At 45.7% G+C, this 25252-nt stretch overlaps 11 protein-coding genes across 11 annotated transcripts; 6 read left to right on the top strand and 5 right to left on the bottom strand.

Moving 5' to 3' along the window:
• Positions 1 to 143: 143 nt before the first annotated feature.
• L203_103863 (uncharacterized protein) lies at positions 144 to 1621 on the top strand (the record flags this gene model as incomplete). The annotated part of the gene is made up of 5 exons (XM_066213255.1): positions 144 to 192; positions 716 to 1034; positions 1083 to 1270; positions 1314 to 1434; positions 1480 to 1621. The coding sequence occupies 5 exons, from the start codon at positions 144 to 146 to the stop codon at positions 1619 to 1621; spliced, it is 819 nt and encodes a 272-aa protein (XP_066069352.1).
• Positions 1622 to 2604: 983 nt separating this feature from the next.
• Positions 2605 to 3724, top strand: L203_103862 (uncharacterized protein; the record flags this gene model as incomplete). Its single annotated transcript, XM_066213254.1, has 6 exons — positions 2605 to 2632; positions 2682 to 2885; positions 3078 to 3147; positions 3196 to 3380; positions 3426 to 3552; positions 3601 to 3724. 6 exons carry the CDS (start codon positions 2605 to 2607, stop codon positions 3722 to 3724), a joined length of 738 nt encoding a protein of 245 aa, XP_066069351.1.
• Positions 3725 to 4952: 1228 nt separating this feature from the next.
• On the bottom strand, positions 4953 to 6356 carry L203_103861 (uncharacterized protein; the record flags this gene model as incomplete). The annotated part of the gene is made up of 4 exons (XM_066213253.1): positions 4953 to 5248; positions 5313 to 5633; positions 5716 to 5848; positions 5910 to 6356. The coding sequence occupies 4 exons, from the start codon at positions 6354 to 6356 to the stop codon at positions 4953 to 4955; spliced, it is 1197 nt and encodes a 398-aa protein (XP_066069350.1).
• Positions 6357 to 6725: 369 nt separating this feature from the next.
• L203_103860 (uncharacterized protein) lies at positions 6726 to 8953 on the bottom strand (the record flags this gene model as incomplete). The annotated part of the gene is made up of 5 exons (XM_066213252.1): positions 6726 to 7469; positions 7518 to 8321; positions 8370 to 8735; positions 8786 to 8895; positions 8944 to 8953. The coding sequence occupies 5 exons, from the start codon at positions 8951 to 8953 to the stop codon at positions 6726 to 6728; spliced, it is 2034 nt and encodes a 677-aa protein (XP_066069349.1).
• Positions 8954 to 9214: 261 nt separating this feature from the next.
• L203_103859 (uncharacterized protein) lies at positions 9215 to 11701 on the top strand (the record flags this gene model as incomplete). The annotated part of the gene is made up of 2 exons (XM_066213251.1): positions 9215 to 10593; positions 10642 to 11701. 2 exons carry the CDS (start codon positions 9215 to 9217, stop codon positions 11699 to 11701), a joined length of 2439 nt encoding a protein of 812 aa, XP_066069348.1.
• Positions 11702 to 11919: 218 nt separating this feature from the next.
• On the top strand, positions 11920 to 13337 carry L203_103858 (uncharacterized protein; the record flags this gene model as incomplete). The annotated part of the gene is made up of 7 exons (XM_066213250.1): positions 11920 to 12118; positions 12204 to 12306; positions 12377 to 12510; positions 12563 to 12761; positions 12810 to 13095; positions 13162 to 13195; positions 13258 to 13337. The coding sequence occupies 7 exons, from the start codon at positions 11920 to 11922 to the stop codon at positions 13335 to 13337; spliced, it is 1035 nt and encodes a 344-aa protein (XP_066069347.1).
• A 110-nt stretch (positions 13338 to 13447) lies between these two features.
• On the bottom strand, positions 13448 to 14041 carry L203_103857 (uncharacterized protein; the record flags this gene model as incomplete). The annotated part of the gene is made up of 1 exon (XM_066213249.1): positions 13448 to 14041. The coding sequence occupies one exon, from the start codon at positions 14039 to 14041 to the stop codon at positions 13448 to 13450; it is 594 nt and encodes a 197-aa protein (XP_066069346.1).
• Positions 14042 to 14065: 24 nt separating this feature from the next.
• L203_103856 (uncharacterized protein) lies at positions 14066 to 14458 on the bottom strand (the record flags this gene model as incomplete). Its single annotated transcript, XM_066213248.1, has 2 exons — positions 14066 to 14080; positions 14126 to 14458. The coding sequence occupies 2 exons, from the start codon at positions 14456 to 14458 to the stop codon at positions 14066 to 14068; spliced, it is 348 nt and encodes a 115-aa protein (XP_066069345.1).
• Positions 14459 to 16291: 1833 nt separating this feature from the next.
• L203_103855 (uncharacterized protein) lies at positions 16292 to 18418 on the top strand (the record flags this gene model as incomplete). Its single annotated transcript, XM_066213247.1, has 8 exons — positions 16292 to 16399; positions 16458 to 16679; positions 16894 to 17084; positions 17160 to 17498; positions 17547 to 17881; positions 17924 to 18081; positions 18153 to 18344; positions 18392 to 18418. 8 exons carry the CDS (start codon positions 16292 to 16294, stop codon positions 18416 to 18418), a joined length of 1572 nt encoding a protein of 523 aa, XP_066069344.1.
• Positions 18419 to 18753: 335 nt separating this feature from the next.
• On the top strand, positions 18754 to 21934 carry L203_103854 (uncharacterized protein; the record flags this gene model as incomplete). The annotated part of the gene is made up of 10 exons (XM_066213246.1): positions 18754 to 19028; positions 19076 to 19228; positions 19278 to 19888; positions 19934 to 19984; positions 20067 to 20500; positions 20548 to 20617; positions 20664 to 20821; positions 20871 to 21018; positions 21070 to 21391; positions 21439 to 21934. 10 exons carry the CDS (start codon positions 18754 to 18756, stop codon positions 21932 to 21934), a joined length of 2718 nt encoding a protein of 905 aa, XP_066069343.1.
• Positions 21935 to 22312: 378 nt separating this feature from the next.
• Positions 22313 to 25001, bottom strand: L203_103853 (histidinol dehydrogenase; the record flags this gene model as incomplete). Its single annotated transcript, XM_066213245.1, has 3 exons — positions 22313 to 22541; positions 22589 to 22944; positions 23007 to 25001. The coding sequence occupies 3 exons, from the start codon at positions 24999 to 25001 to the stop codon at positions 22313 to 22315; spliced, it is 2580 nt and encodes an 859-aa protein (XP_066069342.1).
• Between the last annotated feature and the right edge of the window lie 251 nt (positions 25002 to 25252).

Below are 25252 nucleotides of genomic sequence, written 5' to 3'. Positions count from 1 at the left end.
GGGAGCAGCGTTTTGATACTTTCTGCTGGCAGGACGATGAAAGGGACATGATGATTGAGGCTCCCGTTTGACAAGACATTTCTGTGCATAAGCCGCAGCTCTTTTGCAACGCTCTGCTCGTATGTAAACAAAAGTAGACCAAGATGGTACAGTTTACGATGCTTGCTGCCATGGTGGGAATGCCAATGCTGGGTGAGCTACACATCCTCCTACAAGCGTCGTCGTTGACACATCGTCCCAGTCTTGGCAAGTCCTCTCCAACCCAGTCGTGATGTCTCTGCTCTCAGCCCAACTGTCATGAATATTAGCAATAATTAATATGCACGCTCTGTACCAAAAGGTCACAATAATGCAGTCTACGTTGCATTATTATTTATTGGCTATAATCCATGGAGTAGTTCCAACGTTCTGACACCAACTTCCCACGTTAAACGAACAGGAGCTACTGGGCCTGTGGATGCTGTAAACGCTGTAGAAACACCGTCCGGCAGCAACTGTCCCGCTGTTTCTACTGTAGTCGTCACTTCTGTTGTAAATTGAGATTTGGAGCAAGAAGAGATGCATTCGAGAAAGTTGAATAACAACTTTAAATCGCTACAAGAATTTGGATCCGTCTTAATTAACTAAATCGTATTAAAGCGTAGGACGCCGTAATTAAGCTTAATTTCAACAACTTCCACCGTCACTGCCCCAAACGATAATAAAACGCCCCCAGGAGGTGCTGCTTCGAGTTCGACACCCTCAGCGAACCCCACTGACAAAACGAGTGGCCCGCTCTCTGCATCGTGGGGTCCACTGTCTTGCCTCACTATCCAAACGAATAACGGCGACGACAGGTTCACGACGGCTCTCTGCGCGCTCTTCAGCGTCACATCTAACCAAGTCAGAAAGAATATCGACGTCAACAAGGGGACCTTTGACAACGCGGAGTCTGCCGTCTTTAGCGTCTACGACTTGGATTTGAAGATGAAGCAGTTTCCTGTCGATTACAAAATGGCCGCAGGTCCAGCTTTTGATAACTTTCGCGAGTCTTGGTAGGTTGATGTGCGACATTTCAGGTTGTACATGCTGAGCGTGGGTAGGGTTGCCGGTGGTTTTAAGAAAGCAATCATGTCCACAGGCGGAGCTGGTGTCGTGAAGGATGGACTGTTCAATTGCACCGCCGACAGTGGTGACAAGAAAGTGGCAGATGCCGGTGAATGGGGCCTCGAGTATCTTGCCGGTAAGAAGGCAGAGAAGATAGAGATCACCAAGGATACCAAGGACTGGGGTATGTCTTCAAGCCAGGGGACTGCAGGCTGATCAGAACGTAGACGACTGGGTGGGCAAGATCGGACAACATCCTATGACAGTCTTGACCAACGATAAACCTGCCAAAGGTCTGGCGCCCAATCGGTACTATTCTCTCTATTCGACGGTTGAGAAAGACAAAAAGTAGGTGGCTGAAATCTACAGTCAGTTGCTGACAGCTTATTCCAGCTCCTTCAACGTCTGGAACACTACCCACTGGGACAGCACCAGCACGGACAATGCGGCGAATACCATTATCAAAGTTGACCTGAGTGAGATGAAAACGGGTACGCAGTACTTGTATCACTTGAAGGATTGGGCCAGCCTTTGATAGGGTGTGTAAGTTGGTATACTCCTTGTATAAGAGTGGCCGCAAAAACTCTCATGGTACGGTCCAGTGTTGTGAATGTGAGTGTTCCTCGTTAATCTTTTACGGAAAGAGCTGGAGAGATGAGAGAGGAAATACATTAGGCTTATAGATGTAAGAATGAATCAGAGTAGTTGTGTCATGAATAACAAGTTGCGATTCCTTATCTGAGGTGCGCAACTAATTTTCATTCGTTCAGTTTCCCTTCACCTGTCTACAAAGTCGAATTATCTTGTTATGTACTTTGTTCATTGTACGGTTGATATATAACATAGAACACTTCCATAGTCTTTCTTCTTGGAGATATATCACAAGTCGCAAGCTTAACCATTCTATTCCATCATATACTTCATCCTCTATTATTATTCATACCTCTTTATCCTTGCATCAATAGTGTTGTCAGAGACACTCTTCTATTCTCCTCTCTCCGGTCTTCTCTCGTGTTGGCTTTTCCTGACAAGTTGTATTGACAAGTTTGGATCCAAGTTTGCTTTTGTCTCTTCGTAGTTGGGACAGTCCATTTGAAATCTGTTCAATGGTACATTATACGTCGGAATGGACTATCCCAACTCTCACATATCTAAAGATCAAAATTGCATCTCTCTTTTACGCTTCTTTCTGCATTTTTCATCCATCTGTACGTCAAAATGTTGGCGTAACACTCGATCCATTCTTTTGACAGTGAGTGTCCTTGAGGTCTCTACGCTGACGTTCTCCTTTACTAGCTTTGGAAACTCGAAAGCTTGACAAAGGGTGCATCCGTTGTAAATGAAAAGTTGAAAGGGAGCAGCGTTACGATACTGGCTCCTGGCAGGACGATGAATGGTGGATGCTCATCATGGCTCCCATCTGAGGAGACATTTCTGCGTATAAAGCGCAGCGCTCTCACAGCACTCTGCTCGTATCTAAACAAAACTTGCAACAAGATGGTACAGTTTACAACAATCATGGCGATGGTGGGAATGCCTATGCTGGGTGAGCTACACATCCTCCTACCACGGTCGTAGCTGACACATCGTCCCAGTCTTGGCAAGCCCTCTCGAAGTAACGACGACTTTCGATAACATTCCTGCTACGACGAGTTCAACTTTCAATTCTAATACGGAGTCTTCAGCTAGCAGTTCTATACCGTCGTCTTCAAATGCCATTCCTGATACGACGCAATCAGAAATAACCCCTGACAAAACGAGTGGTCCAATCTCTGACCCGAAGTTTGGTCTACTGTCTTGTATGGGCATCTATACGGGATCCGGCGTCGACTGGTTCACCACGTCTCTCTGCGCGCTCCTACGTTCCAACCCCGACAAAGTCAAGGACAGTATCAAAATCAACAAGGGGAGCTACGACAATGCGGAGAGTGCCATCTTCACCGTCTACGACCTGGATAGGAAGGTAAACAATGTTACTGTCAATTACAAAGATGTCCAAAATAAGGTTATCGAAAATGAGGTTTCCAAACGTAAGGATTGGAATAACGCACCCAACTCTTGGTAGGTGGATCGGCAACGTTCCAGGTTGTACACACTGACAGCAGACAGGTTTGCCGGTGGTTTTACGCAAGCCATCATATCCACAGGCGGAAGTGGCGTCAAGGATGGTTATCTGCGCTGGGACAAGGACGACAGTGATGACTATTTGGTAGAGGCCGGCAAATTGGGTCTCGAGTATCTTACCGGTATAGAGGCAGTAAAGGAAGACCCTGTCAAGGACGGCAAGAACTGGGGTATGTCTTCAAGCGAGGGTGAACTGCAGGCTGATAAGAGTGTAGACGACTGGATGAATAAGGCTTATCCTAATCCTGCCACTATCTTGACCAATGATACACCTGTCAAAGGTCTAGGTCTAAATCCCAAAACGTATTATACAGTCGCTTTTCGTGCATTTGAAAACAATACGTAGGTGGTTTGAATTTCCAGTCAGCCGCTGACAGCTTGTTCCAACAGCATCTCCCTTTGGCACACCTCCACCGGGAAATCTGGGTCTAATCTCTACGTCACAGTATCCCCGGAAAACCTGAAAGCGAGTACGCGGTACTTGTATCACTTGAAGGATTGGGCCACCTACTGATAGTGTGGGAGCTGGTATATTCCTTGTATAAGAGTGGCTACCCAAGCGTTCATGGTACGGCCAGTGACGTGAATGTGGGTGCTCCTCGTCGATCTTCTATGGAAAGAGCTGGAGAGATGGGTGAAGGAGGACGTTTAGTTTGCAGATATACGAATGAATCAGAGTAGTTGTATTGACACCTTTCGAGAAAAGTCACGTGATCATTTACGGGATCAACTATGGGTTTGGAAGGCTCTGTCCTAGACAGCACATCTCAATCATCTTGAATTTGTACTGGCTGCGTTTCTTCATATCGCTTACTACCAGCTAGCTATCTACATGGTACTTTATCAGCATGTCTAGGGACAGCGTCCACAAGCGTCTGTTGCGGAAAACCGAGAATGACATGACCCAATACGTCCCCTATTGGCACATTCAAGTGGTCCGTCGCTTCATCCTTCGTCTAGTACGTTTTCGCAGGAGCTGCTCGCATCGCTATCTAGAGCGTCCCAAGTCATACAGTAACCATTATCCGGCTCTAGATAACGATTATCATTCTCCTCAGTATAGCAGACTCACCTACACCTTTTTCATGGGCTTTAACCAAACTACATTCACTACGGTCATTCGGCCAGATCAAGCGATATGCAAGCACAGCAAGCCTCCCAACTTCATACTAACCCAGACGGCTTCTTCTCGCCTGGTGAGTACATTTTAGGTGATGCAGACATGCTATGCACCCCCACAGTCATTGCTATGTTCCGTAGTACACGCGGACAAGCTGATCTTAACGAGAACCAAGTGAGTTTGGTGTCTGCATAACCCTCTGCAGACCATTCCAGCATACCGCCTATGTGCGGCGACAACGCCTTTATGATTTGCAAGCTAATCTGAGAAGACTTTCTTCAACTCTAAAGCTGTGCAAGCTTGTGTGACGGTAGAACAAGCCTTCGGGATGCTCAAAGTACGATTTAGCATCCTCTGTTCAGCCAATATGCGCATGATCCTCACCATAAACGCCGCTTGCATCCTGCACAACCTGCTTGTCAGGAACTGGAGGGCTGTTGTTGACGTAAACGACCTCCAAGACATCATGCATGAAGAGCGAGAGGTGCAGGCCGAACGTCTGCGTCATGAAGAATATTTTAAACAGTTTCCAGAGCAGTACAGGCGGCGATAAGAGGTAGTCAGGGAAATTCAGATGATCGACGAACGCCGTCGAGCTCTGTAGGTGTTGCATTTTTAGTCATTATTTATGTGCATGTCTTTCTGGCCCTCTCCGCATTGCTTCTACTTGGTCCTTAGCCTTCGCCCAAGCTTCAAGATAACTCATATTATCGCTGGGAGCTTTCCAAGTCATGAGATCTCCAGCCAACTGCCTTATCAGCTGTACGCGTCGCTCATCCTTTTCTTCCTGTCTTCTTTCGCGCTCGATTTCCATCCTTTCCTCTTGAAGACGAAGCTTTTTGGCCCTGTATTCATTCGTCAAGTCCGCCATATTTCTCATGTTTTCAACCATGAACACGTCATACCAAGGGCGTTTGCCTATGAATCAATGGTATCAGTTTTCTGGTAGCCACAAGACCTGCCTCGTGCAGCAATGGCTTACTATGTGCCCTGTCACTAACGCTAGTCTGGCTTGTAGAACTCATAGAGCACATGGAACTACCTCTGTCAATTTCATGGGCTTCAATCTCTCGAAGTTCGTCCATTATGTCGGTTCCTTTATCCTCTGGGGCTGCAGATGTGATTTCGCCCGTAAAAGCAGCGTCTCTTTGGGCTTCTAGGGCATGTAAATCTTGCTTGAAGCCTGAAACCGCAGGATTGACTGATAGCGTCGAATCGCTGCGGTAGCATTGCTGGCCAAAGTCCCCCTCTTTGTAGACAAGTCCTAGGCGAAAGAAGCCGGGGCATAGCCGCTCGCAGTGATCTACAGGACACTATAAGCTCTGTATAGGAGAGATAGAGTGGCTTATGGTAGTAATGGCAAAAGTAGATAGGAAAGGGCTCACCATCAACACTCTTTGCAATTCTTGCGCGCTCATCGTCTCCTTGCGCCTTATTGATCCAATATTGACCACCACCTACACCTGTACCGTTGCGATAGTCGTTAGCTCTGTAGAACGCATTATGCATCTCGTTTAGCTGAATAAATGAGCGATGCGTCAGTCCAAAGAATGCACTTAAAGGGCTGTTAATGGCTCACTTTCCTTCTACAAGCCTTTGGCGTCCTCTTAGTGGGACAGAAGTTGCTTGCAAGCCATGTAGAACATTGTTTGGATGCCTCAGTAGCTGAGCAACCTTCTAAACCGGCTGCAAAGCGTTGCCAGTTGTTGGGAAGATCCAGCCAGTCGAGTAAAAGCTCGAAAGACGACTTTGAGTCGAGTGTAGCGTCATTGTCCCAATCTTTCCGTACGTCAAGCCAATATCGGCGACCCTGGGGGTTCAAGGGTGCAGTTGCTCGTGTCCCGACTGATATTTGGGCTGTTCGGGACTGCATAGAAGCAGGAGGATCGATAGACGTGCCGGAAGCTTGAGGATCAGATGGGAGCGAAAGAGTGGCTGATATCTTTGCAACGCGGCGGTATGGTGGTGGTCTAGGGTTACCGCTCGAGTTGTCTGGCCGAACTGAGCTTTCCAATGCTTTCGACATATCTGTAGCTGGTCTTTGAGAGAAGAAATGCAAAATGTAAAAGGTGTTATAAACGAAAAGGCGGAATGGATTGCTCGTCTTTACATCTCAGAAATGATCCGTTATGGTAATTCTTACGTAAAATATTTGCTTCCGTCCCTTTGACATAAGAATAGACTACCTCTACTAACATATTATGTTACAAGTTAGAATAAAGATCAAACTGGCTATACTATAATTCACTTGCTAACAATCAATGTGTTTAGATTGAGCACTATCGTTGCTGAACCCCAAAATATGCTCCCTTCGTGTTGAAAACTTCAGATATCATCTATGAATTCTCCGCATTAAAGCCAGTATCTCAGACAAAAACCTTATCAGATCACAAGATTATACTTCTTTTTCTCTCTCTGAGTGAAGCTTTCGAACTACATCGGCTACTGCACTCTTTGCAGTATAAGTCGCGCTTCGTCCTCTGTTTGCTAATGACATTGGCGCTGGGGTATTCTGTAATGGCTGAGTAGAGTGACCTGAAGCAGGAGATGGCCCTGAGGTGGTGCTCGCTGTAGGAGTAGAAACGACTGCTTTCACTGGTGTAAGCATAGCCGTCGGTGATACAAGTGTTATGCCAGAAGAAGGGGTAGGTGGTTGCTGAGTAATGACCGGCACACTTAATCTTTTTTGTGGCTGACTCAATTGCGAACTTTGAGAGACGTGTGGAGCCATGCTGACTAAACTCGGGCTACCAGCCATGTACCCGCTCGCGGCCGCTCTTTCTATTCTTTGTCTCTCCAATAAAGCTCTGAATGCCGCAAGCCATTTGATCTCATCCTCTTCACTTGGCGCAGAGATCAAGAAGTTGCGTTTGGCAGTGATCAGTTTGAATGTGTGTTCTTCTTCTTTTGGAGGTGGGGGTGGACGTTTGGGCGTTTCGCTAGCCGTTATGGAAGGAAGACGCCCACGAATAAATTGACGAGGGGGTGACTGGGCGTGATGCAAATGGTGAGCAGAATGGGTATGACCATGTGCAGAGAGATAGTCCATATCGTCGCCATCTAGCTCGGTGTCATCAGAAAGGACCTCTAGGACATCGAGAATGGATCCCAAGGGGATAAATTGTTGAGCTTTAGATTCCTACAATACGAGTTATTGACCATCATCTTCTGGCTAGATGCGACATACCATGTGACTTCTGGAATACGCTAACCCTTGAGATGTCAAGACAAACCATCTCTTTCTCCAAACATCTTTTCTTCGTCTACTTTGCTTCATAAGATATGCTTGCAAAATGACCTTGTTAGAATCAGCAGGAGCGACGGGGGTTTCTTCCAGACCTTCGGCCTCGTCCTCGTCTTCTGAGCTGACAGGAGCAAGTAATCCAGGAGACAAGCTCCCAGCCGAAGGGTCACGTCGAGTAGATCCACTTGCCACCCTTGTGCCTGAAGACAGACGAGGTGTACTAAGGCCACCCATTGAGATTTTCATAAACTGTGTAGTTAGATTGTTGTCAATCGGACTTGAAGGAATAATGATGCCAGACTGTCCCCCAGCAGACGATATTGACTGGGGAGAACTGAATATAGTGTTTCCAAAATCGACATTGTTGGAAGGAGAAATGGTATCAATATTGTGTGGTGTAGGAATGGTTCGTTGAGGAATTGACACTGACTTGGCCTGGGAACTAGCAAGTTGACCATGATGATGAGTATCACCCTTCTCCTTTTTTGATCTCTCTTCTTCTTCCTTTTCCGAAATTCGTCGTCGCATCTCATTGATAGCATGGACCCATTCCTCCATCTCTGCAGCAGACGGTGCCTTGACAAAGAAAGTTCGTTTGGGCACAACGATACCAAAAGAATGAAGGTGTTTTTTGACAGCGACAGGAGCGACGGTATGAATTTCTTGTAGGTTGATAACTCGTTTAAGATAGTACTCCTTTTCATCTTTGTAGTATGCAAGTTTATTGGTTCGAAGAACGAACCAGCGCTTTTTCCAAGCCTAAACTATCAGCTCGGCTCTAGTAATTAGACTTACTTTTCTGCGCTCCTGCTTCTTCCATAAATACCCGCTCATAACAACCCTCTCACCCTCCATGTCCCTTTGCAACTCATCTTGTCCTTCTTCAGCCTCGCTTGCACTCTCGCCATTAGCTTCTTCACCTTCCTCTTCAACATCTTCCAGCTCTATCATTGTGTCAATCTCTTCATCGCCTCCAAATTTGCGTTCTGCTATAGCTGATAACCCACCGACAGAGGTGGTGGCAGGGGTCAGCAGAGGAGACGTTGGGTGAGTAGTAAGATTAGGCGATGAGAGTCCTGCTGGAACAGACGAAGCGATGGAAGATGAGTCGGAATCGTTGCCCGAGAGCGCCGAATGAGAGTGTTGAGTATGGGATAATTTCTAACAGTTTTGTGTGTCAGCTGTTGTAAGATAGAGCTGAGATGACAAACCCTTGATTTCTTTGGAGAATCACGAGGAGGCGCAGCTGAGCGAAACGAGAGCTTGCGCTCTATTTCCAGCTTGGAAGGTGGCGGTGCTGGTATAATTGGCGTAGATTGTGCTGTAACAGTGTCAGAGCGGATGTTTGTATCTATGCAAGTGAACATACGAGACGACATGACTTCTGGCCAATGTTGGCAGAATCGGGTGAGCGATTAGTATATACAGGCTTGCGGATATCAGAGCAAATGAAAAAAAAAGAAAAGAAACGATAAAAAAGAGGAAACAATGAAATCAATGGTGGAAACAGAAAAGAGCTACAAGAGACAACAATAATATTATGGGGATACTTAATTAAGCCTTAATTATAAACCGTAGTTACAAATTAGAAATATTTCAGTTAATCTTTCCACATTTACATTTACATTTACAAGTCAACCATGCTTGCGCGAGCAGTTATAAAAACATCAAGAAAAGTATGTCTGCACTGCGCTTTAACTCACTTTCCGCGTAGCTTTGCTACCAGTATCCTACTGGCTCGACAGTCAACAAGCAAAGACGCTTCTTTTAGGTCTATACAAAGCAGTAAACCATCAAGACAACGGAGAATATACCAGCAAAGACAGAATACTCCACTTACTATTGATGCTTTTGAAGCCAAAGTGCCTCCTAGACCTCAGCACCTTACCAAGTCAATCTTGAGGAGATTGCCTCTGTGGATAGGTTCTGATCGGGTGATGGACAAATTTGAAGCTTACGGATTGGAACCATCGTTGGTCAAAGATTTGTCAAAAGAGTGGATCAAGAACGTTAGAGATAAGTTGGAAAATGTTCAAGATGATGTTGAAGCACAGGCTGCTTTGCAAGCCGAGGGATGGGACCCTCAAGAGCTAATCATCGCTTCTGCTGAAGATCGATTTATGTCAGCTATTGAATCACTTGCTCTACGAAATTTCCTCTGCTCCATCAAACATCACGCCCGTATTCCAGTTTCTCAGCAAAACTACTTATCATATATACTGTCTGTGACAGATTTATCAAAATTAGCGTCATCGTCAGACTACCTCCCCGCCCGTTCTCTCAAACGGCATTTCCACCTCCATATCGGCCCTACCAACTCTGGCAAGACATACAACGCTCTCAAGTCACTTAGCCAAGCCAAGACGGGCGCATACGCAGGACCTTTGCGGCTGCTGGCACATGAAGTTTGGGAGAGAATGAATCTAGGAAGTGTGGGAGGACTGGATGGGAAGGGGAGAAAATGCAATCTTTTGACTGGTGAAGAACGTCGGGTTGTGGATCCGGATGCGGGTCTGCTAAGTTGTACGGTTGAAATGTTGCCTCTAGCCGGTCTAGGCAGCGGTGGGTTTGATGTGGTTGTCATTGACGAGATCCAAATGCTTGGAGATTCCCAAAGAGGTGGATCATGGACCAAGGCTGTTTTAGGCGTTGCAGCTAAAGAGGTTCATCTCTGCGGAGATGAGACCACTGTTGAACTATTACGTTCAATGATTTCTTCTCTTGGGGACCAATTAACGGTTCACGAGTACAATCGTCTCACTCCACTCAGCGTAGCGGATTCATCATTGGACAATGACTATTCAAAAGTAGAAGATGGTGACTGTATTGTGACGTTTTCGAGGACAAATATATTTGAAGTCAAAAAGCAAGTTGAAGGTACAACGGGTAAGAAATGCGCTGTGGTATATGGGGCTTTGCCACCCGAAACGAGGGCGGAGCAGGCAAGGGATTTCAATGACGAGAACGGTATGTGCAAAGTGCTTGTGGCTAGTGACGCCGTTGGCATGGGTCTTAATTTGTACGTATCATATCCTGCATCAGAACGTACACTAATTCTGCTGGCCAGAAAAATAAAAAGAATCATTTTTGAATCCCTGTCGAAATACAATGGCAAATCTGATGTTCCTCTTTCCCTCATGCAAATCAAACAAATTGCAGGTCGTGCGGGCCGCTACAAAACTTCCAGCGATTCAAGCCAAAATAAAACTGTCTCTACCCCTGACGAAACACCTGCTATGGGTGGTCAAGCCACGACATTACAACCGACTGATTTAGAGATGCTGCGAGAGTTGATGACGAGGCCACTGCCTCTCATTTCCCGCGCCAAACTGGAGGTTCCCACTAGTCAGCTTGTTCAGCTGGCAGGTCTACTACCCGAAAACACACCCTATGCAGAGTTACTTCAACACTTTTCATCACTAGCTAAACCACCTGCACATACGACTCTTGCAGGATATGACCACAAACTACCCCTCGCTGATCTTGTCGAGCCCTTTCGAAATCGTCTTTCATTAGGAGAAGTGGATTTATTTTGCTTTGCGCCCGTGAACAGCAGAGACGAGCGTGCAAAAAACATCTTCATCAACCTGGTCGAAGATTATGCGGAATTAGGATGCGTCGAGATTGAGAATATCTTTGCCTCGTCCGATCTACTCACTACGCTTAATCAAGTCCACGATACCCTTTGCACCTTACCTCCTCTTCCTTCGGCTGGGCAAATCGCAGGTAAAAAGCAACTGATCCCACCAGTGATCATCCAATCTCTTCCGTCACTTGAGACGTTGCACAAAACATTGGTGCTTTATATCTGGCTAAGTTTCAGGCTTGAGGTGGCTTTTCCAGATAGAAAACAAGCAAGCGAACTGAAAGTTAAATGCGAAAAGATGCTGGAAGAGTGTTTGGAGAGATTGCCCGGCTTGAGAATGAAAAAAGGCAACAACGCTGCGTCAAAGCAAGCAGTAAAAAATACCAGGCGAGAAAGAGCAAACGAACAAGAACACAAACGAATAGATTGGGTCAGCGGTAGTGAGATCAAGAAGGAACAACAGAAGAAAGTTTGGAGGGAATTAGCCATACTAGAGCAAGGACAAGGTAGTGGGAAACGTCTGGATGTGAGGGATGTATAGAGCGCCGACATCACATAGCATATCACTTCTCCATCGTCATTTTGCATAGACAGGAAATAAACATTTAATGCAACTTGTAAATAAATAAAAAGTACGATACGGAAAGGTTGCCTTTTTAGGAAATTTCAATCTGTTGCGTATTGGATGTCAACAAGTCATCCAATTTGTTTTCTAATTTGTTTTGTTCTTCTTTAATAATTTCCGTCTTTACAACTGTCATGGCCAAACTTCCTCTCGACATTCCGTCCTGGATACCAGGCTCAGATTTGTTCAATCCGCAACACAGATACACCACCAGGCCTCTCCCTACTTCTCTTCATGAGGCGCTCAGCCTGGTAGAGCTCAAGTCTAGCTTGTTTGCATTTATTGCAATGACGGCTTTCAATCCTATATTCTGGAACTTTGTGGCGAGGAATGGTAAGCTATTGCTGTTGCATCTAAATAGCTGGAATGTGGATGGTCGGATGGGATGTAGATGGAAGCTGATATGGCGGAATGTCAGAGTATCGCAACAAGACAATTACCAAAGTCGTTGGTTCTCCTCTGGTCGGGTGTTACCTGCTAGCCGTCACCATCTTTTCCATCTCTGCCTTTCGTGACCACCTGTATGTCGTCTCAATGGATTTCGAATCATTTACTGACCCACCTATCCCTCTTGGCTTTACTGGTGTATAGATTCATCAATGCGGTTCAAGATCAGCCGGCACTTGCTATTCTCGGTGAACCCGCTCCTAAGGCTATCGCTGTTATACTCTTTACTGTCGGTCAAACTTTTGTCATCTCTTCCATGTGGGCTTTGGGCGTAACAGGTAGGTCTTGGATTTGAATGACTTTTAGCAGGAGAATATTAATGCGATGTAGGTACTTATCTTGGAGACTACTTTGGTATTCTCATGACTCATCGTGTGACTTGTTTTCCATTCAATGTGCTCTCTGATCCTATGTACGTGGGGTCTTTTATGACTCACCTTGGTACCGCACTTTGGTATCAGTCGCCTGTCGGCGTTTCCCTTGCTGGATGGGTCTGGGTTGTCTATTGGGTTGCGCTCAAGTTTGAAGGGTAAGTCTTGCGCTTAGCGCTTCTACAGTGTGTTGACGGGGTCCACAGACCATTTACCGACAGAATTTATTCTGGCCAATCCAAAAAAACTGATTCATCATCTGTGCCCACATCCACTGCATCTGCCATTCCTGCCACACCTTCCCGGCGTTCTGGTCGTCTCGCTTCCAAGGCAGCTTCTGTTCCTTCATCTGACGTAGACTCGGACAGCGACCAACTTTATACTGTCCCGACACCTAGGAGGAGCGGAAGGAAAAGCGCACTAAGAGATGAAGTGGGCAAGTCGACGCCAAGGAGAGTGACGAGGAGTAGGAGTAAAGGGAGAACCAGTGAAGTGAGCGGAGATGAGTAGGATGTGACGTGCGAGAGATGATGCGCAGCGCATGATATGAGTGACAAGGATGGGTGCAACGAGATTGGACTTGTTAAAAAAGGCAAGTGAGGGTAGACCAAGAGTGGAAGCAAGTCAAGGATTTATTAATGTTACTTTCGCTAGTTAAATTGCTCTGCTTTGTACTTGTACGGCAAGAGGTCATACCTCGGTGTCTCAACAATACCAACTATTTTCTTACATGACTTTTGCAGCATTATAGATCGACTTTGAAGGCATTCATCTGCGATGTATACGCTGTATCATGATATTGGTATACACTATTCGTTCATCCGCAATCCCTTTAGACCTGGGATCACAGCGTACGTATCCCCAACAACTCTTTGATAAAGAATTGTTTGTCCGCTTTGAAGCTCTCGTTCGCAGCCGAGCCAACAGTCATCGCAAGCGCTCTATCACGCTGATCAGCAGAAGAATAACTTACTGAGTATGCAGTAAGATGATAGGTGATGCTAACGCCCGACTCATAATAAACAAGGACGGATATGTCATCTTCAATGGCGATGTCGTCTGCAATGACATATATATCACGATGATAACATTTAAAGCACATGAGTTTGACTCTTCCAACAGCTATGCTTATCAAGATGTTATCATCGTGATAGAGCCCTTTTAGGCCTTTTTCGTCTTCAAGATGAGCCGTAAATGGATCATCTTCAGCCTCTTTTGCACCGCTAGCACGATCATATGACCTTGTCCAGCCGGATTTCTTGCCGTTCTCAGCGCCGTAAACAGCAAACAAACCTAGACCAAATTTCGAGGCAGGTGTGAATTGAATCCAAAAGTTGACAAAATCAAATTGCGGCGGGTCAGCCAACGAAAAAAAGGACATACATACATGGTGAGACGACTTGTGAACCATGAGACCTCCACAGCGGCCCTTATACATATGCCACCCTCGAAAGTAGTCGGCTCAGTGGACGGTGTCCTGTTCGCCCATGAGCGTTTGTTGGAGAAGTACGTACCGATTTACCAAGAGCCACTCGAAATGGACAGACTTGACTTGTCTAATATCACTCCTGGAGATTATCTCGGCCACTATATAATGAACAGGGTTGTATTGGTAGTTGAAGAGAGCAGTCAAAAAACCCTCGGCTTCCCTGACCGTTTTGAGGATCGTCTTGCAAATTTTCAACGTATCCAGTATTTGGTTGGTGATGTCTACGAGGAGAATGAATCCGTACGTCGTCATGAGCTTCTCAGCAAGCACTTTGACACTCGCCTTGAGAGCTGGAATGATGGTTTCGTAGTGGATGTAGTCAATGGTTGTCACCACCAAGATATACAATTTCTTATCCTTCAGCATCTTCCCAAAGTTCTTCTACGACCCTCATCAAGTCATTTCCAGTCCCAAGTCGCTAGACACACCGCCGCAGCTTTTTTGCCTCTGGATGGCTAGCTTCACAAAGTATCTTGTTGCGCCAGTCCATACGGGCAGGATTGGTATCACATAGTGCAATAAGGAGCAATCCAGGTCACTGCAAAGCGACTTGAGTATACAGCTACCATTCCATTTAACTTTATCACCACACCCTTGACTCACCTCTCCTCGATGTCTTGTCCCGACGATGCCCACCCTGCCAGACAATTTTGCTTTGCTTGTTTCGTTGCTCGACATGTTCAGCTTGAGGATCCTTCAACCTGTTGAAACAGTTGAAACATTACGTTATATCATTCTCTTGTGATATACTTGGAACAGTATAGTTACATCCCCACACTCTTACATATATATATATAGATACTCTCTTCTTTCTGGGTTCTCTTTACCGTTTAGATAAAGCTAAAGTATAACCAGACTTGGTCCATTCTTGCCACAACCATTTCTCCATTCATAAGTATGTGTGCGTTTACGGCCCGGCATACTTTCAACCTATGGAATAGCGAGGTGGCAGAACAGCCAGTCTAATTGGAATAGATGACTGAGATGTCGTGGTAGGCGGGAGTCGTCGCAAAGAGACTACAGCTTGATTTTATCATTGGCAAGAAAATCCCAAAGTTGATGCTTTTCATTTTCATTCTGACACTTTCTACTTTTTTCTCTTTATCCACAGACAATCGAAAGATCGGAATATGCCGTAAATTCCAGCAGTTCTGATCACCCATGTCACTGCGTCCATCATAAAACCGATTTTGCGAGAACTAGAAAGAGCGGCTTTGGCTGCGTAACCTCCGCGATGAATCCTATATCTCTGGGCGTTCTGAGCCGCCAGAATGTAGTATTTCACCATACCCAACTGATAGTAATGAACAAGACTGAATGCTTGGCCTGCTGGATAGGCAACTCGACAATGCCATAGTTTAGTCCAACAATGACCTTGATCCGAGAAGCGGCTGTATTCTATGGCCTATATCGCTGGAAAAAGGATCGCTGGCGATAACCAAATACGGTGGAAGGAATATCCATTCTACGGTAGATTCAGTCAAAGGATAAAAGCGGTGCAGCTTACAAACAATTTTTTTTTGAAGAGAGCCAATAGGTAAGCACTTGCATGGCACATGCTGAAGCAGCAAAAGCCACTCTTTCACGAGTGGTGGTGGTGGTCAACCAGCGACTTTATGACACCAACCCATCAGAACCCTTTCCATAACCGAAAAGACCTTTTTTTTATCCAGCTCTGTAGCCCTAGGCATAAAGCGTCTATCAGCTTGTGGCGACTATAGAATACTCACTCTTGTGTATGATACTCAACCCTGATTCCATTACAAGCTGAACATTCCAATACCTCGAATAAAGGAGAGTGTTCAAAGGGATTGGCTGTGGTGTATACAAATATAGCTCTACATATTTATAGACAATGGAAAGTATTTTGTGAAAATCTAATCTATCTCTAATAAATATATATTCTTTCTCAACATTACATTTATATTATAAAAAATAAAACTTGCACTCATTATTGGATGGGCTGGCCCAATAGGAATTGAGAATAATTTGCCACCCAGCTGGAAAATATGGCGATGAAGGAAAAACGCGCGAAACGCGTAAGTCCAGTCAACTGCTGTGTCTGTGCGTCGGGGTTATGTGGGATTTGGGTAAACAACACCGTGTATATGTTTATTTCTATTTTGGTTTTTACTTTATTCCTTGTTTTTTTATTTTTATTTTTTGAAAGATTCACGCCGCTTGCAAGTATTAGCGGTTATGTCGTACCAGCCTGTGCCACTGCAAGAAACAGTCCCACCGCTGCCCCCGCCAAAGCAGCACCCAACACAGCAGCCCATATCGGCGCCAGCTTCAGGGCGGTTTGTCGTAAATAGCTTTTGCGGTGTACAGATTGGCATTTGGAATTGGGCTGACGTTTGGACAGCCTACACACAAATATGGTCCCTCGGCATCAGGTCAACACGAGAGTTATCTTCCAGGTCCAGGAGGGCAGAGCAGGAGACATAGCGATCACAGTGCCGTGAGCGGATCGTCGGGGATGCATTCAAAGCAAGGTGTGGCAGATCCGATGGGTTGGGGAGCCATGACGGGCGGACCAGAGGACGACGATTACATGCACAACCCAGATCCCAAAAATGATAAAAAGGTGGGTGGCGAGCGGTTGCCAGAGCTGATAGGTCTAGTACGACCGGGGCACCATTTTTACCATCCGAGGCATCACCAATATTGGCTGTCTGATACTCTTGGTTTTATGTTTGGTCACATTGTTTGGTGGCTATCCTGTTATTACCCATTTTACAACAACAACCTTGAAGACAAACGGCGCGTATAATCTCGGTGGCATCAATTCAACAGGACAGGTTCCGTTAATATCCAACTTTCCAACCGTGATCGACAAGGACACGCCACAGGATGCAATGTCCAGGAAGGGATTTGATGGAGAGGATTACAACTTGGTGTTTTCGGATGAGTTTGAAAAGGACGGAAGAACTTTTTTCCCTGGAGACGACCCATATTGGACTGCAGTCGATCTTCATTATTGGCCTACTGGGTGAGTATACAGTTATGGCTTGGGCTGACTTGATAGTGACTTTGAATGGTACGACCCTTCGATGATAACGACCAGGGATGGCAAGCTCGTCATCACCATGACGCAAGAACCCATTCACGACCTCAACTACAAATCCGGCATGCTTCAATCATGGAACCAAATGTGTTTTCAGTATTCAGTCTATATTGAGGTCGCCGTTTCTTTGCCTGGAACCAATACTGTTGGTGGTTTCTGGCCTGGTGTGTGGATGATGGGCAACCTGGGTCGTCCAGGTTATGGCGCGAGTACTGAAGGTACATGGCCGTATACCTATGACTCATGTGACATTGGGACTTTGAGGAATCAGACTACGGCCGATGGCACAGGTCCGATTGCCGCTTTAACTTCTGGCCGCAATGATGGTCCTATCTCTTTGCAAGTTCTCTCTTTTTCTCTCTTGCTCCAAATCTGATACCTTTTTAGCCTCCCTGGACAGCGCCTCTCGGCGTGTACTTGCAAGGGCGAAGATCATCCAGGTCCAGACGTTTCCTATGGCCGCGGTGTGCCAGAAATTGATATTCTCGAAGGCCAAATCGATCTTAGCGTTCAACGAGGTCAAGTTTCCCAGTCTTGCCAAGTGGCGCCATTTGATGAGCGTTATCAATATCTAAATACCACCAAGGGGGGTGTACAATATGATACAGACATGACCCTGTGGAATAGCTACCTGGGAGGAGTGTATCAAGAAGCTGTCTCGTCATTAACATATGTTGACAATGCCAACTATGTTAATACCGGCGGTCAATTTGGCGTCTATGGTGAGTACTAGTGGTATGAATAACAAGTGCTGATGGTGATAGGTTTCGAGTACTATGCCGACCCTAACGCCCGCGACAAGGGACATATTACTTGGGTAGCTAACGGTAAAAAGACTTGGACAATGTACCCAGCAGCTATAGGACCATCGGATTCTATGAAGATTGGTCAACGTTTAATTACAGAGGAGCCCATGGCAATGGTGTGTCTATATTCTCCGTCCCATACTAACAGCTGTAGATTATCAATTTCGGCATGTCCAACGGTTTCCAGACTGTCGACTTTGCACACCTTCAGACTCCAGCTGAAATGCTCGTTGATTATGTTCGAGTCTATCAACGTCCCGAGGGCAAGTTGGGATGTGATCCCAAAGATAGGCCAACGGCGGATTATATCGAGCGACATCTCAATGCTTACAGCAATCCTAACCTGACCACATGGGATGCGGCAGGATACACTTTTCCTGTAAGTCAATGCTACGTTTTAAACTTGGATGGCACTAATATCACTAGAAAAACTCGTTGATTGATCATTGTTAATTTGCATAAGACATTTGGTAACAAGGCATGGGCATAAAGGACGAGATTGATTTGTCTACATATGTATCACACTGGCAGCATTCTTGTCCATTCTGTACAACATTGTCTTGGACATTTTTATTTTTCACTTAGAATCATGTATCAACATTTATAGGAATGTTACGTGGCTGTGGTGACGCACTGTGTTTTTTTTTTTTTTCTTTTTGCGGTCAATATCAATATCCCTTTGTCCTTTTACTTCTCTATCTTTATTCCTTTTTCAAAAGATAGCAACTATCTAAAGCTCATAAGAGCCCTTTCATTTACATTCCTGCTCTTAACGAGCATCTCTCACAATGTCCCAGCCATTGACTCGCCGTGTTCCACTCCAACCAACTTCTTCCCAACCATCCTCTTTTACTTCCAAAGTCACTGTCGAGTCTGAAGCAGACACTCGTCTCAAAGATCATCATACTGGCCCACATGTTTCAGTTACGAGAACTGCGTTTGGTGGTAAGAAGGGTTCAGGCGCTAACCATTTGGGCAAAAGAGAATGGACGATGATGATGGGCATCATCGTCCTCGGCTTTTTCGTCAGGTTACACAAGATTAGCAGGCCCAGCAGTGTCGTGTATGTGTCTACGAAATGAACCAGGGCAGAGCTGATGCTGGCGACAGTTTTGACGAAGTTCACTTTGGTGGATTTGCGATGAAGTACATTCGACGTAAATTCTTTATGGATGTACATCCCCCGCTCGCCAAACTTTTGATCACGTTGAGTGCATGGATAGGAGGGTTTGATGGCAGTTTTGACTTTAAGGATATTGGCAAGTGGGTCTAGGTGGATTGGTTGCATGTGTAAAACTGATAGATGTGATAGGGATTATATCGAACCTGGCGTTCCGTATATCACGATGCGATTGTTCCCAGCCATTCTGGGTCTTGCTCTCATACCCATGACATTCTTGACGCTGCTGTCTCTCCGTCTGTCACATACTACAGCGCTTCTTGGTGCATTGCTGGTCACGTTTGAGAACGCCCTCATCACCCAGTCCCGACTAATCCTTCTCGACTCTTTTCTCGTCTTCTTCACTGGACTCACCACCTTTTTCTGGATCCGTTTCGCCAACGATGACTCGGAAGGGCGGGCGTTCACCAAGACGTGGTGGAAGAATTTAGTGCTTACGGGGCTTTCTCTGGGCGCCGTCGTCTCGTGCAAGTGGGTGGGACTATTTACGATTGCCATGGTCGGCGTAGGAACGCTACGACAGTTATGGCTCCTCCTGGGTAATCTCAAGGTCACTCCAAAGGTGTACATCCGACACTTTGCTGCCCGCGCATTGTGTCTGATTGTCATCCCTCTTATATTTTACATGGCCATGTTTCAAATTCACTTTATAGTTTTGAATGAGAGTGGAGAAGGAGATGGGTTCATGAGCTCAGAGTTTCAGCATACGCTGCAAGGTCATGGAATGGAGGACACCTTTGCTGGTGAGTAAGGATTGGATGTAGTGGATGGCGCTGATAGGTGGAAAGATGTGGGTTTTGGGTCCAAGATTAGCATCCGACATGTCAATACCCAGGGAGGTTACCTTCATTCTCACGCGCATGCTTATCCTGGCGGCTCTAAACGTATGTTTATGTTGAGTGATGGAGCTGACTTGTGCAGAACAACAAATTACTCTATATCCTCATCGTGACGAAAATAATGTTTGGCGAATTGTCAATGCGTCTACCCCCGATGGTGCTGTGGAATACCCATGGGATGATCTTCCCTTTGAGTATGTCTTGACTGGTACCAAGATCCGGTTGGAGCATATCGTCACTCAAAAGCGTCTCCACTCTCACGATGTTCGACCTCCCGTCAGCGAGGTTGACTTTCAGAATGAAGTCTCTGGCTATGGATTCCCTGGCTTCGCTGGAGATGCAAACGACGATTTTGTTGTGGAGATTACGAGGAAGACCAGGGGGACGAACGACAGACAGGCCAAACATAGGCTAAGGACGCTTCGAAGCGAATTTAGGCTGAGGCATGCTTTAACGGGCTGCTATCTGTTCTCACACAAGGTTAAATTGCCTGAATGGGGCTATGAGCAGCAAGAGGTGAGGTTTAATGAACACAAAGGGCATTGGTGGTAATGGTGGTATAGGTTACTTGCAACAAAAATCCTAGTTGGGACAATTCTTTGTGGTTCATCGAGACAAACAACCATGCTCAACGTGCGTTCCCTTTGTGGCATTTACTTCCATGCTGACATTGACCTAGTTCCTCCCGATGCCGAGCAGGTCAATTACCAAAAGCCAACCTTTTTCCAAAAGTTCACCGAACTCAACGCTGTCATGTGGCGGACAAATGCTGGATTGACCGAGAGACACGCTTATGATTCTAGGCCACAGCACTGGCCATGGTTAAGGAGGGGCATTGTGGGTCGAATTGTTGTGTGATTGGCAGAATGCTTAACATCTTATGTAGAACTTTTGGGTCAAAGACAACAGGCAGGTCTATCTTATCGGCAACCCTGTAGTATGGTGGTCCAGTACTGCGGCTATCGCACTTTATCTCACTGTCCGCGGATTTATGGTGTTAAGAGCCCAAAGAGGTTATAGAGAATTGCATCAACGTAAGATTTGTTTCGCTAGCGATTGGAATATATACTCAAGACAGGACACAGCCAAAAATGCCTTTTACGACGAAATTTGCGCATTTTGCATCATCGCTTGGGCTCTCCATTATTTCCCGTTTTATCTCATGCAACGTCAGCTCTTCCTCCACCACTATCTTCCTGCTCTTTACTTTGCAATCTTGCTGTTTTGCACAGTCTTTGATTATATAATGTCTTCTTTCAAGCCGCGTACAAGAGGAAATGTTGCCATTGTGATTGTGTTGCTTGTTCTTTGGAGTTGGAATCATTGGAGTTCGTTGGCGTATGCTGGAGAGTGGACCAGTGGATCTTGTGAAAAGAGTAAATGGTTGAGAACATGGGATTTTTCATGGTACGCCTCTATCCCACCATGCAAGTCATCGCTAACAATGAGGGCAGCAATGATTTCCATGATGATCTCTCTGCTTACAAATCCCTTCCTATCAAACCTATCGAGTCTCCTCAACCGACATCTCTCGGACCGGATTCAGCGACGACAACGTTGATTGAAGAGGTCCCTGAACCTATTCAAAATGTCTTTCAGCAAGATGCCGAACCTGATGAAAGAACGGTTGCACCCGTGGGGCCTGAACCGATTGTACAAATGGAAGAATCATCTGTCCTTAATAGGGTGAATTCTGAGGGGAGAGAGCCTAAGGTGGAAGATTTGAGAGCGCCAATAGGCAATGATGCTGGTAACCCTGCCTTAACAGATGGCGAGAATGATGGTGGATGGCATGGAGGTGCTGAAGAGGGACAACAAGGTGATCATGCTGATAAGATTAAGACGAAAGAGGGCGTTCCGCCTGTGGGCGCAAAGATCGAAGTGGAAGCAATGGAGTTAGATGATGAACAGAAGAAGCTGGTGGATCAGATTATGGATGAGCAGGCATAGAGAAAATGAGATTTTCTTTACATAGAGTCGTTTTCGACAGATGTCATGATCTATTTTTGTGCCGTACATATCATGCCATCTCGCAAGAAGTCTACAAAAACGCATACTCCAATCTTCAAACAGATTAGTGGGGCATGTGATGTGATAACAGATATCTAAAGGCTAAATCGCAGACAATCTGCAACAAAGGCAGGACTATGCTAAAGTCCACTGACGATTACATAGAAAAAGACAAAGTGTATGAGAGCATACTCTCTATATGTTTTGCATCTACACCATTTATAATTCCGAATTTCAGATGTAATAACTTTAAAGACTATTGTGTTGTAGAATCCACCTCACACAAACTACAGCTCTCTTCGTTAAATACTCTACACTCTATTTGCTCAATTCTGTCAACCTCACTCGTACTGCGTTCGCATGCGCCTCAAGCCCTTCCCTTTCTGCTAATTTGATAACAACAGGTCCCAAAGCCCGAAGGCCTTGTCCACTGACATACTGCGAGGTAATATGTTTTTGGAAAGAGAGAGTGTTCACGCCAGAGAATTGACGAGCGAATCCATTAGTAGGAAGTGTATGATTTGTGCCAGACGCGTAGTCACCGCATCTACATGTATATCAGTTTGGAAAGAAAAAAGGTAAGGGAAAACTTGCGATTCAGGAGAGAATGCGCCGACAAAGATACTTCCCGCGTTATCAATCTCTTTTACAACCTCTTGTGCATTCTCAAGGTGTAAAATCAAATGTTCTGGTGCATACTCATTACTGAATGCCACGCCTTGCTTCACGTCATCTACAAGTACAATGACAGATTTCTTGATGGCCTCTCGGGCAATGGCGACACGAGGAAGTGCTTTGGCTTGAATATCAATTTGCTGCTCGATGGCTGAGAGGTGTTGGGGAGTAAGAGAGATAGCAACAAGGATAACTTGGGAGTCAACACCGTGTTCAGCTTGAGATAAGAGATCGGAAGCCACAAAAATTGGGTTGGCAGTGTGATCTGCAATGACCTACCCCTCACCTCCATCAACACCACAGAACAAAGAGTGCGAAAGAAACAGTTAAAACGTACGAGTACCTCAGAAGGACCAGCAGGCATATCAATAGCCACTAATGCATCTGTGTCGTTCTGAACTAACAACTTAGCCGCTGTAACCCATTGATTGCCTGGTCCAAAGATCTTGTCTACCTTTGGTACCTCACCTGTACCATACGCCATCGCACCCACCGCTTGTGCACCTCCAGCCTTCAGAATACACGTCACACCAGTCAACTTAGCGACATATAAAACTTCAGGAGAAATTGAGCCGTCGGGACGTGGAGGAGTGGCGAGAACAATTGTTTTGCAGCCAGCGACTTGTGCGGGGACACCGAGCATTATAGCTGTAGATGGTAAGATTGCTGTACCGCCCGGAACGTAGATGCCAACACGAGCAATAGGCCGAGCAAATCGGGAACATGTTACGCCTGGCATAGTCTCAACTACTAATGGCTCTTTCTCGTTTTGAGCCACATGGAAAGCTTTGACGTTGGCATAAGCCTTGTCAATGGCATCACGTACGTCAACGGGCAGCTCTGTCTCAGATGGAGTAGTGAAGGGAGGAAGAAGGACGTTGGAATTCAGATCAGCCTTGTCGAATTGACGAGTCATGGCTTTCAAACCTTCATCGCCTTCTTTGCGTACTCGTTCTACGATAGGCTTCACCTTGTCAATCATGGTGAGAGAATTGAGGACAGGGCGAAGGAGAAGTTTCCTCTGTTCAGCAGGGGAGAGTTGTGACAAGTTAACAGTGTGCATCTTGATGAGTTCACTTTCGGCGAAGGAGGCAAGATCGGTAGGTTTGGACACGGTTGCCTTGATCTCTTTGTTTTCAATCACTTTTTCTTGAATATTGGTGGTGGCCATCTTTTCCTCCCATTTGGGTTTAGCATCGCCTTTACGCCTAGTCACTTTAAGACTCTTTCGATCTAATGCCTTCTCTACATCTTTCCATGTAACTCCTTTACTGATACACCTAGAAAGTGCAAAGTAAACCAAGTCAGCAGCCTCAAACGCCACATCCTCCTTCGTTTGAGCATCACACAGCTCCTCGGCCTCCTCCATAATTTTGCTCCTCAACAGCTTCTCATCGGTAAATAGTCTTTTCGTATATGATCCCTCAGGGGCAGACTCGAGTCGGGATTGGAGTGTATCTTGGAGCTTGGCGATACCCGTAAACCCACCAAAGCAGGTTGATTGTGGAAGGTGACAGAACCCCGAGCCGTGCTGAACCACCTCAAAGATGAGGGCATCTGAGTCACAATCAAGTTTGACCCCAACAAGCTCTTGTATCGCACCACTCGTCTCGCCTTTACGCCAAAGTCCATGCTTTCTCGACTGATAAACACCTTTTTGGGTGGTGATAGCCTCCGCAATGCTCTCTTTAGAAGAATAAACAAAGCCAAGTGGTTTCGACGAGTGATTGGAAGAAGCTACAACAGTGGGATAAAGGCCATCGGGTCGGTCAGAAATAATCGGAGCCAAGAAAGCCTCAGAAATAGAGAGTTGTGTGCTGGTCGTAGATGAAGCATTGGTGAGGTATTCGGTAGGAATGACATACACCGCAGGCCTCGATGCTTTGATCAGCTCCGCCATTTCAAGTGGCTCAACCTCTGATAGCTGCACAAACACATCCAAGCCAGGAAATTCGAGAGACTTTGGGTTGGGAATTGTCTCAAATACAATGTAAATACCTGACGCTTGCTGGACAACATTTTTTGCAGAGGCAAGCTCCTCTTCATTCACCTTGAGCACAATCCTCTCTCTAGGGACTGAGCCATTAAGCCGGGCGGCTTGAAATGGAGACAGAATGACCTTTGAAGCCCCATCGTCGAGAAAAGATATCACGTCTGTGTCTGCTGTGCCTGTCGCGTCTGCCTGGATATAGTACTGAGCGTGAGGAGGAAGAGATGGGAGAACGGCATGTTTGAGTGTGGCCGGGATTATAAGAGGACCTAACAGCGAGAGAGATAGAATGAGTAGATCCGATGTTGGATCTATAAGAGGGAGAAAAGTTGGAAGAGACATTTTATATGGGTAAAAGAAAAAAAAGAAAAGGAATGTTGAGTTGTAGGAAAGTGGATTTCTTTTAAAGTCACGTGACTACATATGGTTATCATTTGTTAAATCTAGGTTATATAGTTTTCATAACCGTTTATAAGAAAGGTAATAAAAATTGTGATATTGATAGACTACAAGCTAACCAAGTTAGGTTTGCCAGTCATCTACCTATCTATCTATGATACATTGTTCGTCTTTCGATAATGACTTGTGACTGC

The sequence above is a fragment of the Cryptococcus depauperatus genome, chromosome 4 (genome assembly GCF_001720195.1).
Source record: "Cryptococcus depauperatus CBS 7841 chromosome 4, complete sequence".
Taxonomy (NCBI): domain Eukaryota; kingdom Fungi; phylum Basidiomycota; class Tremellomycetes; order Tremellales; family Cryptococcaceae; genus Cryptococcus; species Cryptococcus depauperatus.
The sequence above is the reverse complement of the archived record's forward strand: the minus strand, read 5'-3'. Positions and strand labels throughout refer to the sequence as shown.